This window comes from Xenopus laevis, chromosome 7S (genome assembly GCF_017654675.1).
Source record: "Xenopus laevis strain J_2021 chromosome 7S, Xenopus_laevis_v10.1, whole genome shotgun sequence".
In the NCBI taxonomy this organism is placed as follows: Eukaryota; Metazoa; Chordata; class Amphibia; order Anura; family Pipidae; genus Xenopus; species Xenopus laevis.
The window spans coordinates 20,032,652-20,044,942 of NC_054384.1; the positions used below are offsets into that span (position 1 = coordinate 20,032,652).

The window sequence follows — 12,291 nt, forward strand, 5'->3', positions numbered from 1 at the left end:
AATAAACGCCTCAGTGAGGCAACTTCGGGCGACTATAGAAAATGCATCGCCGCGTGTGCATTCGCGCAAGCGACTTTTCATTGTAGCCTATGGGGAAAAATGCTGAGGCAGTTCGGGGAGATAGTCGCTCAAAAGACGAGGCGATTAATCGCTAGGCGGCAAAATCTCCCTGAATCTCCTCGTGTGGCCTTACCCTTAGTGAGCTGAAAAGCAGAAAGTAGTGTTCTGGCTATTATGTTAGACATCCAGTCACTGCAGCCTTTATTCATTACGTTTCTGGCTAACTAACTATATAGAAACATTTTTTATTTTTGGCACAGCCTATCTATTTACTCCGTTTATATTTTCACACTGAACTGTTCCTTTAAGTGATTTTAATAGGTCGTATAAGATATCGCAATGAAATCAATTTACAGAAATTCCACTCGGTTGTTGGTTCGGATTTAATTTGCCTTAGAGTGAGCGCAAAGATTATTTTTCTATTTGCATAATGACATCTTCAATGCTGTCTTGACTTGTCACTATAATGGCACCATCTGTTGATAAGGAATAGATGGTTGTGTTCACAGGCCACACAGAATGTTGAGAAGCTGCCACAAACAGTATGGCAGCTCTCATATGTATGTAGAGCTTAAATAAAGTGGCAAATTTTTTTTTTTATTTTTTTTTTTTCAGTTAGATGGGTCATATTTAATTTTGTTATGGTTCTTTATTGAATGGACACACGTTATCAATAGGTTACAAATTAACAATTGAATCATCCAAAATGAATTGGTTTGTAACACACTTCTAGATTGATTTAAAACTAAGCTATTTTGGTCCTTTTCATTGAAAACGTGTAATGCTGCAGTAATGTGTTTTTTCTCTCATATTTTTGGGGTCACTTTCTTTATAACCTTCAGTCCTCTCAGCTGATCTAGACCAGAATGTCTTAACCTTTTTCTCCCTAGACCCATATTTGTGCCCCAATCAGTGTCTTAGCACATGTAATAAGAAAATTAAGTTAATTATTTCTATCAACTATAGAAAAAAATATCACTGTACTAAAGAGGCTCATGGAGCTCTGCTCTAAACAGCACAATGACCCAGTTTTGGGTCCTAAAGGTTGAGGATTTCTGACGAAGAAATTTATTTTTTAGTTCTATTAACGGTACTTCTTTAGATTACATGGCCAAAAAATATATATTCATTTGGATCACTGATCCTTTATTGGACCAGCAAGGGGCCCCAGCTAGTGGTGATGATTAGTGACCAGATTTTCTGTTTTAAGTGACCCACTCTAATGTAATTACACATGAAATAATGATCGGTCAGCTTAAAAGTGATTGATGAATTGCCTTAACTTTATTATTATTCTTTTCGATCCCCACACCAGTAGCCCTGTGTTGCCCCCCTCCCCTTTAAAGACACGCTTATCTTTCTAAATCCTTTAAATGTGACCTTTCCTCTTCTGTTCTCCTAGGGTTTTTGCTTGTGCACCATGTGCAAACCAGGGGTGTTGGTTACCAAAACACATGAATTTTGCTTCTCCCTGGCCTTGGGGAAGGGAGGCCATAAATGACTCTTTGGTCAGAATGAAGACTGGCATAGGGCTGGACACTGTTGGCCACACAGAAGTCCAATACTATACGCTAAATAAAACTAGGATGAATTTCTTTACAAGGCTTTACTTAACCTTTCAGAAAATTACAAAATTAAAGGTGGTCTAACCAATGTGTTTAAAGGAGAAGGAAACCCTGAAAATGAATAGTACTAAAAAGGCCTTGATAAATGACCTGGAGGAGTCCGAAACGTTGCCCCTTTGTGATCTATACTTTGGGCTTCAAATAAATCACCGTTTGGACACAATTGCAACTAACAGGTGTGCATCCGAATTTATTTTATTTACCCACTGACCCTTATGCGAGGGAAGGGTGTTCCGGATAAGCACCCTACACTTACAACAAGTGTTTTGCGATTAGGTCGAGCTCTCCATGTTCGTGCAATGTTTTAAATACTGAACTTATTGCACCAGCCTAAAGTTTTAGCTTGTCAATAGCAGCAATGATCCAGGACTTCAAACTTGTCACAGAGGGTGACCATCTTGGAAAGTGTCTGTGACACTCACATGCTCAGTGGGCTCTGAGCAGCTGTTGAGAAGCTAATCTTAGGGGTCGTCACTAATTATCCAGCAGAAAATGAGGTTGGTCTGTAATATAAGCTGATGCTACAGGACTGATTATTAAATTCTGATGCTAATTGCACTGGTTTCTGTGCTGCCATGTGACAATTATCTGTATTAATTACTAATCAGCCTTATATTGGGACATTTCTATTCTATGTGTACTGTATATTGTGAGTGGGTCCCTAAGCTCAGTAAGTGACAGCAGCACAGAGCATGTGCAGTGAATCAGCAGAAAAGAAGATGGGGAGCTACTGGGGCATCTTTGGAGACACAGATCTTTACTGCCAAAGGACTGGGGTTGATACAGAAGCCCAACACATAATGTACAACATTTCTAGCTTACTTCTTTAGTTTAACTTTCCTTGTCCTTTAAAAGGATGTCTGTATTTACATAATGAAAGTTGTAAGCAACTTTCCAATATACATCAATGCTTTTTTCTTAAGTTATTTTGCAAATGTAGTTCCTATTCAAACCTGTATTGTTGCCTTTTTTCTCTGCTGCGGCTTGTTGTGTTGCAACAAATGTAGCAGAATCCTTAACATATTTGAGACAAACTTCTGTTGCATTGTTTCTAAAGTCCGAACCAGAATAAAGAAAGGGATGAGCGCCTACTGCTTTCAGCGGCAATTAGATTTACAAATGGCTTTTAAAACGTTGACTTGTTTTAATTAATGTATAATGGAAATTTGATTAGAATTACATTATCTTTAATTATCCCAAAAAAAGGCAGTGATATTCACCCAAAAACCGACAGGGTGATTCTTAGACGATATGTAGAACAGCAATGATAAATTCTTGTATAAGCAGTTCATAAATATAAACGCTTTGACCTTAAACGCATCCCCTTTTTCCTTCTAAAGGTCTATATACATTGTTTCCCTGGAGCTGCTCATCTCTGTCAGGTTAATCAATAGGCACCGTATGGCAGAGGGTCAGTAATCAGTGTCATTATGCCTTTAAATAGTGTTGAAAATTTGCTTAAAGCCTGGGCCAATTAACATCGAGATGATGAATGGAGGGGAAGATAGGATGAGCCTTGGTGCTCGGGGGGGCTTTTGTGAGAATAAGATGCTCAGCTGTTGAGCAGGAGACTCCAACGAATAATATCAGCCATTCAAGTGTGAGCAGTCCACCCACTCTTAATGATAATGTCAATCTAGCAAAATATACACACACATTGGACTTGTCATGACTCAATAAATCAAAGGAGTTTGTCAAAGGCATTCAGATAGATTAACGAGGCAGCGGCAATAACAAGTCAAATTTGCATAGAGAGTTGCCCGGATCTCGGTAAATTATGATCCTGTTTTTCATTTGATTATTTGCTAATGTCTCAGGAGGGAGAATGATTATATTAGCATGCAAACTCTACTCCAGCATTACAGCTCTTTGCAATACAAGAACACGCACACTGGAACCATTCAGCTTTACATAGCGGCAGGATAAAATGCCTAGCAATTAACGCTTTCATTTTTTTTTTTAAACACTGTAAGTCCTCCCCCTTATTATGTTTTTTTTGCAGCAGCAGCAGCAGATCCAAGCAATTCAGCTTGACATGAGGCTTGATATCATTTTAACAGTGTAGTGAATTGTGCCTTCAGGCAAAATATCGTTTTGTTACTACAACCAACCTATCCATCTGCCAAAGCAGATTGGGATTCTCCTATCCAAGGCTTGCATCATGTCACACTGACAACTCCAAATAGGATTAAAGATTCTGAAACATGCAAATAGCCTCCCCATCAGAAAATCCGTCTCCTTTAGGCTTAAGGTGGCCATACATGGAGAGACCCGCTCGTTTGGCGATGTCGCCAAACGAGCGGATCTCCCTCCGATATGCCCACCTTGAGGTGGGCAATATCGGGCTGATCCGATCGTGGGCCCTAGTCGGATTGCGGGACCGCATCAACGAATAGATGCGGCCGCGATCCGACGGGATTTTCTGTCCCATCCGATCGAGATCTGGCTGACTTTCGGCCAGATCTCGATCGGTGAAGCCCGTCGGGGGGCCCCATACACGGGCCAATAAGCTGCCGACACAGTCTGTCGGCACATTTTATTGGCCCGTGTATGGCCACCTTTAGTCCACACCATTCGATTCGGGGAGATTTAGCGCCTGGCGACTAATCGCCTCTTCTTTGAGGTGACTAATCTCCCCGAAACGCTTCCTCTTCTCCTGTGCCAGCTGTAATGAGAGTCGCCTGCGTTATGACACATGCGGCACTTCAAACTTCAGACGTCTTCGGAAAACGAAGCGCCGCTTGTGTCATAATGCAGGTTGACTCTCATTACAGCCGGCGCAGGAGAAGAGGAAGCGTTTTGGGGAGATCGCCTCAAAGAAGAGGCGATTAGTTGCCAGCCACTAAATCTCCCCGAATCGCCTGTTGTGGACTAAGCCTAAATGTTTTTAAATGCTTAGTAAATGATTCGCAAATCCTGCCCAAAAGAAATCCTTTATTGCTATATATCTGCGAATGGCAATAAATTAGCTCCTACCCTGGATTTGGCCAAAGCACAGCTGATAATGGTTTTTGTTATTTACCATGTCTTCTATATCAAAAGGTCATGAGTGTGGCTGTAAAGTGGCTATTCCCATACCCCCCCCCTCTCGTTGCCAGCCATATTTCAAGTGCCCTTGTTGTTAGAGAGAACACCATTTCATGTCTTTGTCTTGTGCTCAAAGAAGAGCGTCTAAGGTCAGAGACACATGGGAAGATTTGGGGGGTTTAGTCGACTAATAGCCTCTTCTTCCAGTGACTAATCTACCCCAAAAAGCCTTTGCCTGCCATTTAGATTCTAGCCGGCCGGAAGGTTTTGCGCTTCCTCGTGAGTCAGCTTCGGGCGACTTCAAAAACAAAGCGCTCCGAAAGCCATCCCACTTGCCATTTAGATTCTAGCCCGCGGGAAGGTATTTCAGGGAATACTTCCTCGCGAGGCAGCTTCGTGCGACTTCGGAAAACAACGTTTCTGAGCTCCATCCCACCAGCCATTTAGATTCTAGCCAGCGGGAAGGCTTTTTGGGGAATGCTTCCTCATGCGGCAGCTTCGGGCGACTTTGGAAAACAAAGCGATCCGAGCACCATCCCGCCAGCCATTTAGATTCTAACGGGTGGGAAAGCTTATCGAGGAGATTAGTCACCCAAAGAAAAGCCGTTTTGTCGGCGGGTGACTAAATCTCCCCGAATCTTAGCGTGTTCCCTTACCTTAATAGAAAAGTATTTAATAGATTATACTGAATTAAAGAAGCATTTACAGAAGTGAACAGGACAAAAATATGCAGTGGGTATTTGGACAAGGAAAACAGATGGGAGCTGAATTATGGTGTGCAAACCAATTAGAAGCAGCAAACTCATAATCTAAGCTAAGGCCTTACATCTTTATTTGTTTACGCCTTTTATTCAATATTCATTAGCCCCAGAAATCTCACCATTAGCAACTCAAAGGGCTAAATTTTGACACACTGTAAACTTTATTTTAATTTACTGTTGTATGGGATCCATTATCCAGAAAGCTCAGAATTATGGGAAGACTATCGCTCAAAGACCTTTATAAGCAAATAATTTATAATTTGTAAAAAGAATTTCCTTTTTTCCCCTGTAATAATAAAACAGTACCTTATACTTGATGGTAACTAAGCTGCTTGAATCCATATTGGTGGCAAAACAAGTCTATTGGGTTTATTTATTGTTTAAATGTTTAGTAACCTTAAGGTGCGGAGATTCAATTTGTGCAAAGACCCTTTATCCAGAAGACCTAAGGTGCCAAGTATTTTGGATAATAGATGCCATGCCTGACTCAATGTGGAATGCTGAAAGAAAAATGTTTTGGTCCATATGATTGTGGGAAAAGTATATGACGCTCTGTTCTTCTTAATATAGGTATGGGAAATATGTTATCCAGAAAGCTGAGAATTATGGGATGGCCAACTCCCATAGACTGCCATTTTAAGCAAATAATGCTAATTTTTGGAAAGTAATTTCCTTTTACTGTGTAATAATAAAACAGTGCCTTGTACTTAATGGTAATTAAGCTGCATGAATCTATATTGGTGGCAAAACAACCCTATTGGGTTTGTTTGATGTTTAAATGACTTTTTAGCAGACTTTGGTCAGAGACACACGTGGAGATTCGGGAAGATTAGTTGCCGGCCACAAATCGCCCCTTCTTCAGGTGACGAATCTCTCAGAACTGCCTTCCCGCCAGCTAGAATCTAAATCGCTGGCAGGATGGCACTCAGAGCACTTAATTTTCCGAAGTTGCCTCATGAGGAAACTTCGGGCGACTTCAGAAAACAAAGCGCTCAGAGTGCCATCCCATTGGCAGTTTAGATTCTAGCCAGCGGGAAGGCAGTTTGGGGGGAGATTAGTCGCCCGAAGAAGAGGCGATTTGTCCCGAATCTCCACATGTGTCTCTGCCCTTAAAGGGGTTGATCACTATAAACACTTTCTTGGTTCAGTTGTTTTCAAATAGTTCATCATAAATAGACTTTTTCCCCAATTACTTTCTATTTTTTTTTCTACATTTTTCTAATGTCTAAAGTTTGATTTTACTCCTTATGTCTTTCCAAAGACACTGTTAACTGTTCTATATTAATAATACATTAAGGGGGTTATTTATGAAAATCCAAAAAGTTCTCACTATTTTCTTTAAACTACTCCAACCAAATCCGCATGGATTACCCCCCCCCCCAATTTATCAATACATTTTTCAAAAAATCTCTTGTGCTATAAAAAAACTAAAATTGTGGAAAAATCCGTGTCGCATGAATTTAAGATTTTTCACAGAAAACTGCGACTTTTTCGTATTTGATGCCTTAAACTATGAAATCTTCGGATTATTGAAGGAAACCCAGCACATATCAGGATATCAATGGGACATCTGCCATTGACTTTTTACATGAACTCGGCAGGTCTGAGTTGGAGTACTTTTTTTATTTGGACTTTTAACACCATCAGACTCAGAAAAAATTTGGGTTTTTTTCTATGAAAAAATTGTGGTTTTCCCCTTTAAAAGCCCCACCAGACTTTGATTGTTTCATTTGTTATCTTTGGCCCTGCTGAGTCTCTTTCAAGGCAAATGTTAGAATTGATACAATAGTTGCTAATATTCCACAGATGCTGCTGAGATATGTATTGACTAATGTAGCAAATTGTAACCGTTTAGAATCTGCACCTGAATTACTGAGCTTCCAGAAGGTAAAAAGCAATCTGAAACAACTGAACTGAAAAAAAGTGTTTGGAATGTAAGCAACCCCTTTAAGGTATGGCGATCCAAATTACAGAACGATCAATCCTTTATCTGGAAACCCCAGGTACCGAGCATTCTGGATAGTATGCTATACCTTAATTATACAGTTTTTATTATTTAAGACTCCCTCTGCTTATAAGCTGTAAGATTGCTTTAAAATCTCAGTAAAACAATAAATGGGGCTGAAACACACACACACACAGGTGGACATTAAGTGCCAGAGTATGGGCCAAAAGGATTTGCTGATGGAACAACGTCTGGCCATCGATTGAGCCAATTGGGAGAGAAACACATCAGTCTGCTGTTGCAATCCTATCCGGATAGATGCATAGCCCCCCCCCCTTTTTTTAATATAATCTTTGGCCCAGAGGCCAATTCAAACAAAGATCATCATATTGAGGACCTTACTAATTGATTAATTGATCAGATCTTTTCATGTATGACCAGCCTAAAAGTGGCCATAGACGTGCAGATTTACCTTCATATCGGATGAACAATCATTCGGTGGCATCTCCCGACCTGCCACTAACCATTCAGATCAAATAAAGTATTTAAAGAACAGATCAGCCGATGTTCTGCCCCTGACAGCAATCGTACGAAAGTTACGTCCGACAAAAGCTGGTCTCCCACTGATATCGGCAATACATGCAGAGATGTTATCAGTAGCCGGCAGAAATTTTCTAACCTGTCCGATCATCTGAACGACCGATGGCCATGGAAAAATGTCAGGACACTCCACACATGGTCCGAAAATGGTACGAAACGGACATTCGTATGATCAAATCTTTGCGTCTATGGCCAGCTTTAGGTGCCAGTTTCAGCCAACATGTTGCATAGGCAGATTACCTTTTTAACCTATATTCATAGTAGATAGATTTAAGTCTCCTCAGCATACATACATTTTGTGGTCATTTTATTGCAAGGGATATTATTTTGGGCAACATAGTTACATAGTTAAAAAGTCAATCAGGTTTAACCCCTCCAAATGAAAACCCAGCATCCATACACACACTGACCCTCCATACTTTCACATAAACTATATATTCCCATATCTATAGTAACTATAGAATTTAGTATCAGAATAGCCTTTAAACCAAGAAATGTATCTTAAACTCACAGCTGTCCCTCAATTGGAAACTGTACCAGCATGTCCATACCTGCTTGTGCTATTTAGTCAGTGTAGGACTCGCCCCTGATCCAACCAGGCCTTGTTCTTAGAGAGAAAAGACATTTGGCTGGTGTGCATTTTCAGTCAGCCATTTGTAATGTAAACTGCCTTGAGACGTTTGAAAGAATGTTTGTGTATACAACTGATGATGGATACACCTACTTTTCCCAGATGATTGTAAGGTAACATGCATGCATAAACTGAAATATATATTTCAGGTAAATAAAAACATTTGTAGTAAAATATTTTCAATTTAGACAGCAGAATTATCTTATTCTCTAAGGAACAATAATCTGAAATGTTTTTGAGTTTATTTTGTTTAGGACGGGCTACTGCTCTCAGTGTGTAATCAAGACATGTTGACATGGTTTGCTTTTTCCCATTTGTTTAGTTTATATGTATAAAGGTTAGTAACAATCCTATCCTTCTCCTGCTGTCCCATCCGTAGCCAGCTTAAAACAATTGCTAACAGTGGGGTATGGTAGGGATAACGGGTAATAACAAGCCATTGTCTCTGTTGTTGGTGCTCTATTTGTTTTCTTCAAGCTGAGCAAGGAAATAAGTACCCTAGGTTGCACTATATAGCCTCTCTTTGTGCTCATGTGAACACATTATGTGCTGACCTGCGAGAGAACAAAGCCATTTTATTTAACAGCATTTGTAGTTTTTTTTAATACCTTGTTTCTCACTACAACATGGATGTTGCAGTGTCAGCTATTTTCAGCTGGTTGATCTCTGCTTCCAGCCAGAAATAAGTGTATTTTTTTTAACAAGATATGTATATGTATATAAAATTAAAGCTTTTTCTTTTTACAGACGGCCTCAGAGAGAGAAGACTGTAACAGGGATGAACCGCCTAGGAAGATTATAACCGAGAAAAACACACTTAGACAGGTACCACAAACCTTTGGGACTAGCATCCTCGGTGCTATAATGTTGTTTAAAATGTCTTCTTTTTTTTTAATAGAATGCTTTTTATTGAATTTTAACAGTTAAAGAAAGAAAAAGAAAGGGGCAAAGAAGGAAGGGGAAGGGGAAATTGGCTGGATTTATTGTCCATTAGTTGAATGAGGTGACTGGCGATTCAAGCCATGAAGTACATATGTTCTCAAACTTGCTTGGGCAGCCTCTGGCTAGGTATGTGAGTTTAAACAGTTCCAATTGTGAGTTGACAAGCTTGATCCACCGATTGAGTGTTGGCACTGTTGGGCCCATTCAATGTAGGGCAATCGTCTTTTTGCCATAGAATAGAATAGCAGCATTCTCATTAGGCATCTGATGTGTATTTTTAGCACCAGGGAGTCAAAGAGGCCTAGCAGACAGGTAGTTGGGTTGAGCACTTGGGGTACTGCTAGTTCGTTAGCCATAAAGGCCACAATTTCCCTCCAAAATGTGTATATAGCAGGGCAATCCCACATTAAATGCAGGAAACCAGCGTTTGGGGCACCTTGGACAGTTGGAAGAACCCATCCTACCCATGACATGTAGTTTCCTTGGGGTAAGATAGGTTTGATGGATATTTTTATGTTGTAAGTTTATCTCTTGTATTCACTTAAAGGAAGGTAATGGTTATCTGCCCCAATCATCGGGATCTACTTGAATCTCACTGGTTTCCCATTTGTACTTAACTCTGGGCTGTGGATCATATTTCTTATCTATATGTGTTTTGCTTTGTTCTGTTGGGTTGGGCAATCAAGTACGGAGTACTGAAGTTCTGGACGAGCAGTTGAGAATTGCGCCAAAGAGAGGTGGCTAATTTGTGTGTATCTGAACTCAAGACAGGTCAGGCAGAGAAGAGGTAAGGGTTTAAAATGTCTTTACTTAGTTAATATGATCTGTGGGCTGTTAGGTTGACCTCAGGTTTTTTTCCATTAGTGTGCCATGCATCTTCTTTATTTTCCCTGGGATTTTTTTTTTGTTAGTTGTGCGGTCATGAGGGAATGTGAATCATTGTGATCATTGCGGGTGTTTTAGGAAAAAGCAAGAGTGTGTCCTATACAGAAACATATGGGGAAAGGTTTCCACTATACCAGTAAAAATACTGCTAGATTCCAAATATTTTCAATTGGGAAGATTGATAAAATATAGGAAGGCCTATATTGTTTTTCCAGAAAAGGCATCCCTAATGAAGGGGGCACTTCGTTTAGGTTAGTCGGAAAGAAAGGGCCAATGTATGTGATGGGACTGGAAGGGAGTCTGGGAAATGGGTCACATCACAGAATATAAAATATTGCTAACAAAGGGAATATGATCATAAGAAGTGGATAAATGGAAAAGGAAAGGTCTGTGGTTTGTAGAGCATGATAATAGAAGAGCCTTTGCTCATGCTGAGTAAGAAAGAGATTGGTTAGTACAGCAAGGTGTTTTACAAGCAGATTAGCTGACAGGGATGGGACTTTGGCCAGTGGGGGAAGGAATAAAGCTGGCATTAGATGTAAGATTTTTAAAAGATCCAATTATATTGAAACGATCGTATGAATTGTCCATCAACTAAAAAGACCATTTGCAAGGAAAACAAAGGGGAGCTGCCTGCTTGGCCCTGCAAACATAGATAGATTGCACTGGGACCGATAAAGATTTTTTAACCTGGCCGATCAATTTTCTGACAGATGTCGGCCGAAAAATCGTAAGATGTACGATCGTTCGAATCCCACTAACTTCACGATAATTTCAAAGGATTGGTCGGACCTCGCTAAAATCGGTCGTTCAGCAAGAAAAATCTTTGCGTTTATGGGGAGCTTAACAAAAGTGTATGACTGGTGGGTCAGGAAAATATAGGTTTTATGACTGGTCAGATTACAGCTTTACATAAGAAAACTAGTGATCCCCCTGGGGCCCCTTACCTAGGAGAGAGAATTTAGGCTTTATTCTCTGCACTTCAAGGAGCTATGGGCTGTGTTGCAACTCCTGGTGCCTTTATTACCAACTCTATGATGTTGCTTTATTAATAATCCCAGTAAAAAAGCCTCTATTATTGTATAACAATTGTTGTAACTGCCATGCCACTCATTTAAAGAAACTTTATAATCTGCACTTTTTGTGAGGATGGAAGACAAAAGAGATGCAACCTTCAAATGCCTTATGAACTTACCAAAGACATGAAATAAAACTATAAATACACTGATGCTTTTATAATATATGGCTTATTTTATAATTTGTCCATTTAAATCACACAGGTAAAGTAGAGTCCCAGAATGCATTGCGTTTGATCACGCGACTCTAAAACAATTATACGTTTTTTCAAGTTTAGAGTAACCAACATTTTTTTTGTGTAAGGTTATAAATTAATTTTAATAGGCTGATCCAGATGGTTCATTTGGATAATGGATAGTTGGATCTGCTGGAAATTAAACTAAATTTATCTGTCTCATACTTCAAACTGAAGGGAAAGAGAATGGCGCGCATTAAGTCCAGCACTTGCAGATGGGCTAGCAGATCACACGTGGGACTAATTGGATTCATTTGGAAAGTAAATGCATGAATTTTTGGATTGCTGCTTCTTTTGAATCTTGGCCTTTCTGTTTTTTTTCATTATCCTTTCCTTTTCTTTAACACCCCCTACCCACTTGCATTTCTCTCTTTCTAAATGATTGCTGTAAAAGCAATGCATTTCTAATTCCCTGTTTGAGTGTGCTTGATCCGGACAGAATGATCGTTTTTATTATATCTTGTAAATATTGTATGATTTTTTTTTCTCTTTTCAATTAAATG

The 12,291-nt window shown here is 39.8% G+C and overlaps 1 protein-coding gene across 15 annotated transcripts in view; it reads left to right on the plus strand.

The window, feature by feature from the left end:
- btrc.S (beta-transducin repeat containing E3 ubiquitin protein ligase S homeolog) overlaps positions 1–12,291 on the plus strand; it is a 117,649-nt gene that overhangs the window by 36,550 nt on the left and 68,808 nt on the right. For all 15 annotated transcript variants that reach the window (XM_041570396.1, XM_041570404.1, XM_041570409.1 and 12 more), the window contains 1 exon segment: positions 9,397–9,474. In XM_041570396.1, the coding sequence (XP_041426330.1) occupies positions 9,397–9,474 (78 nt within the window).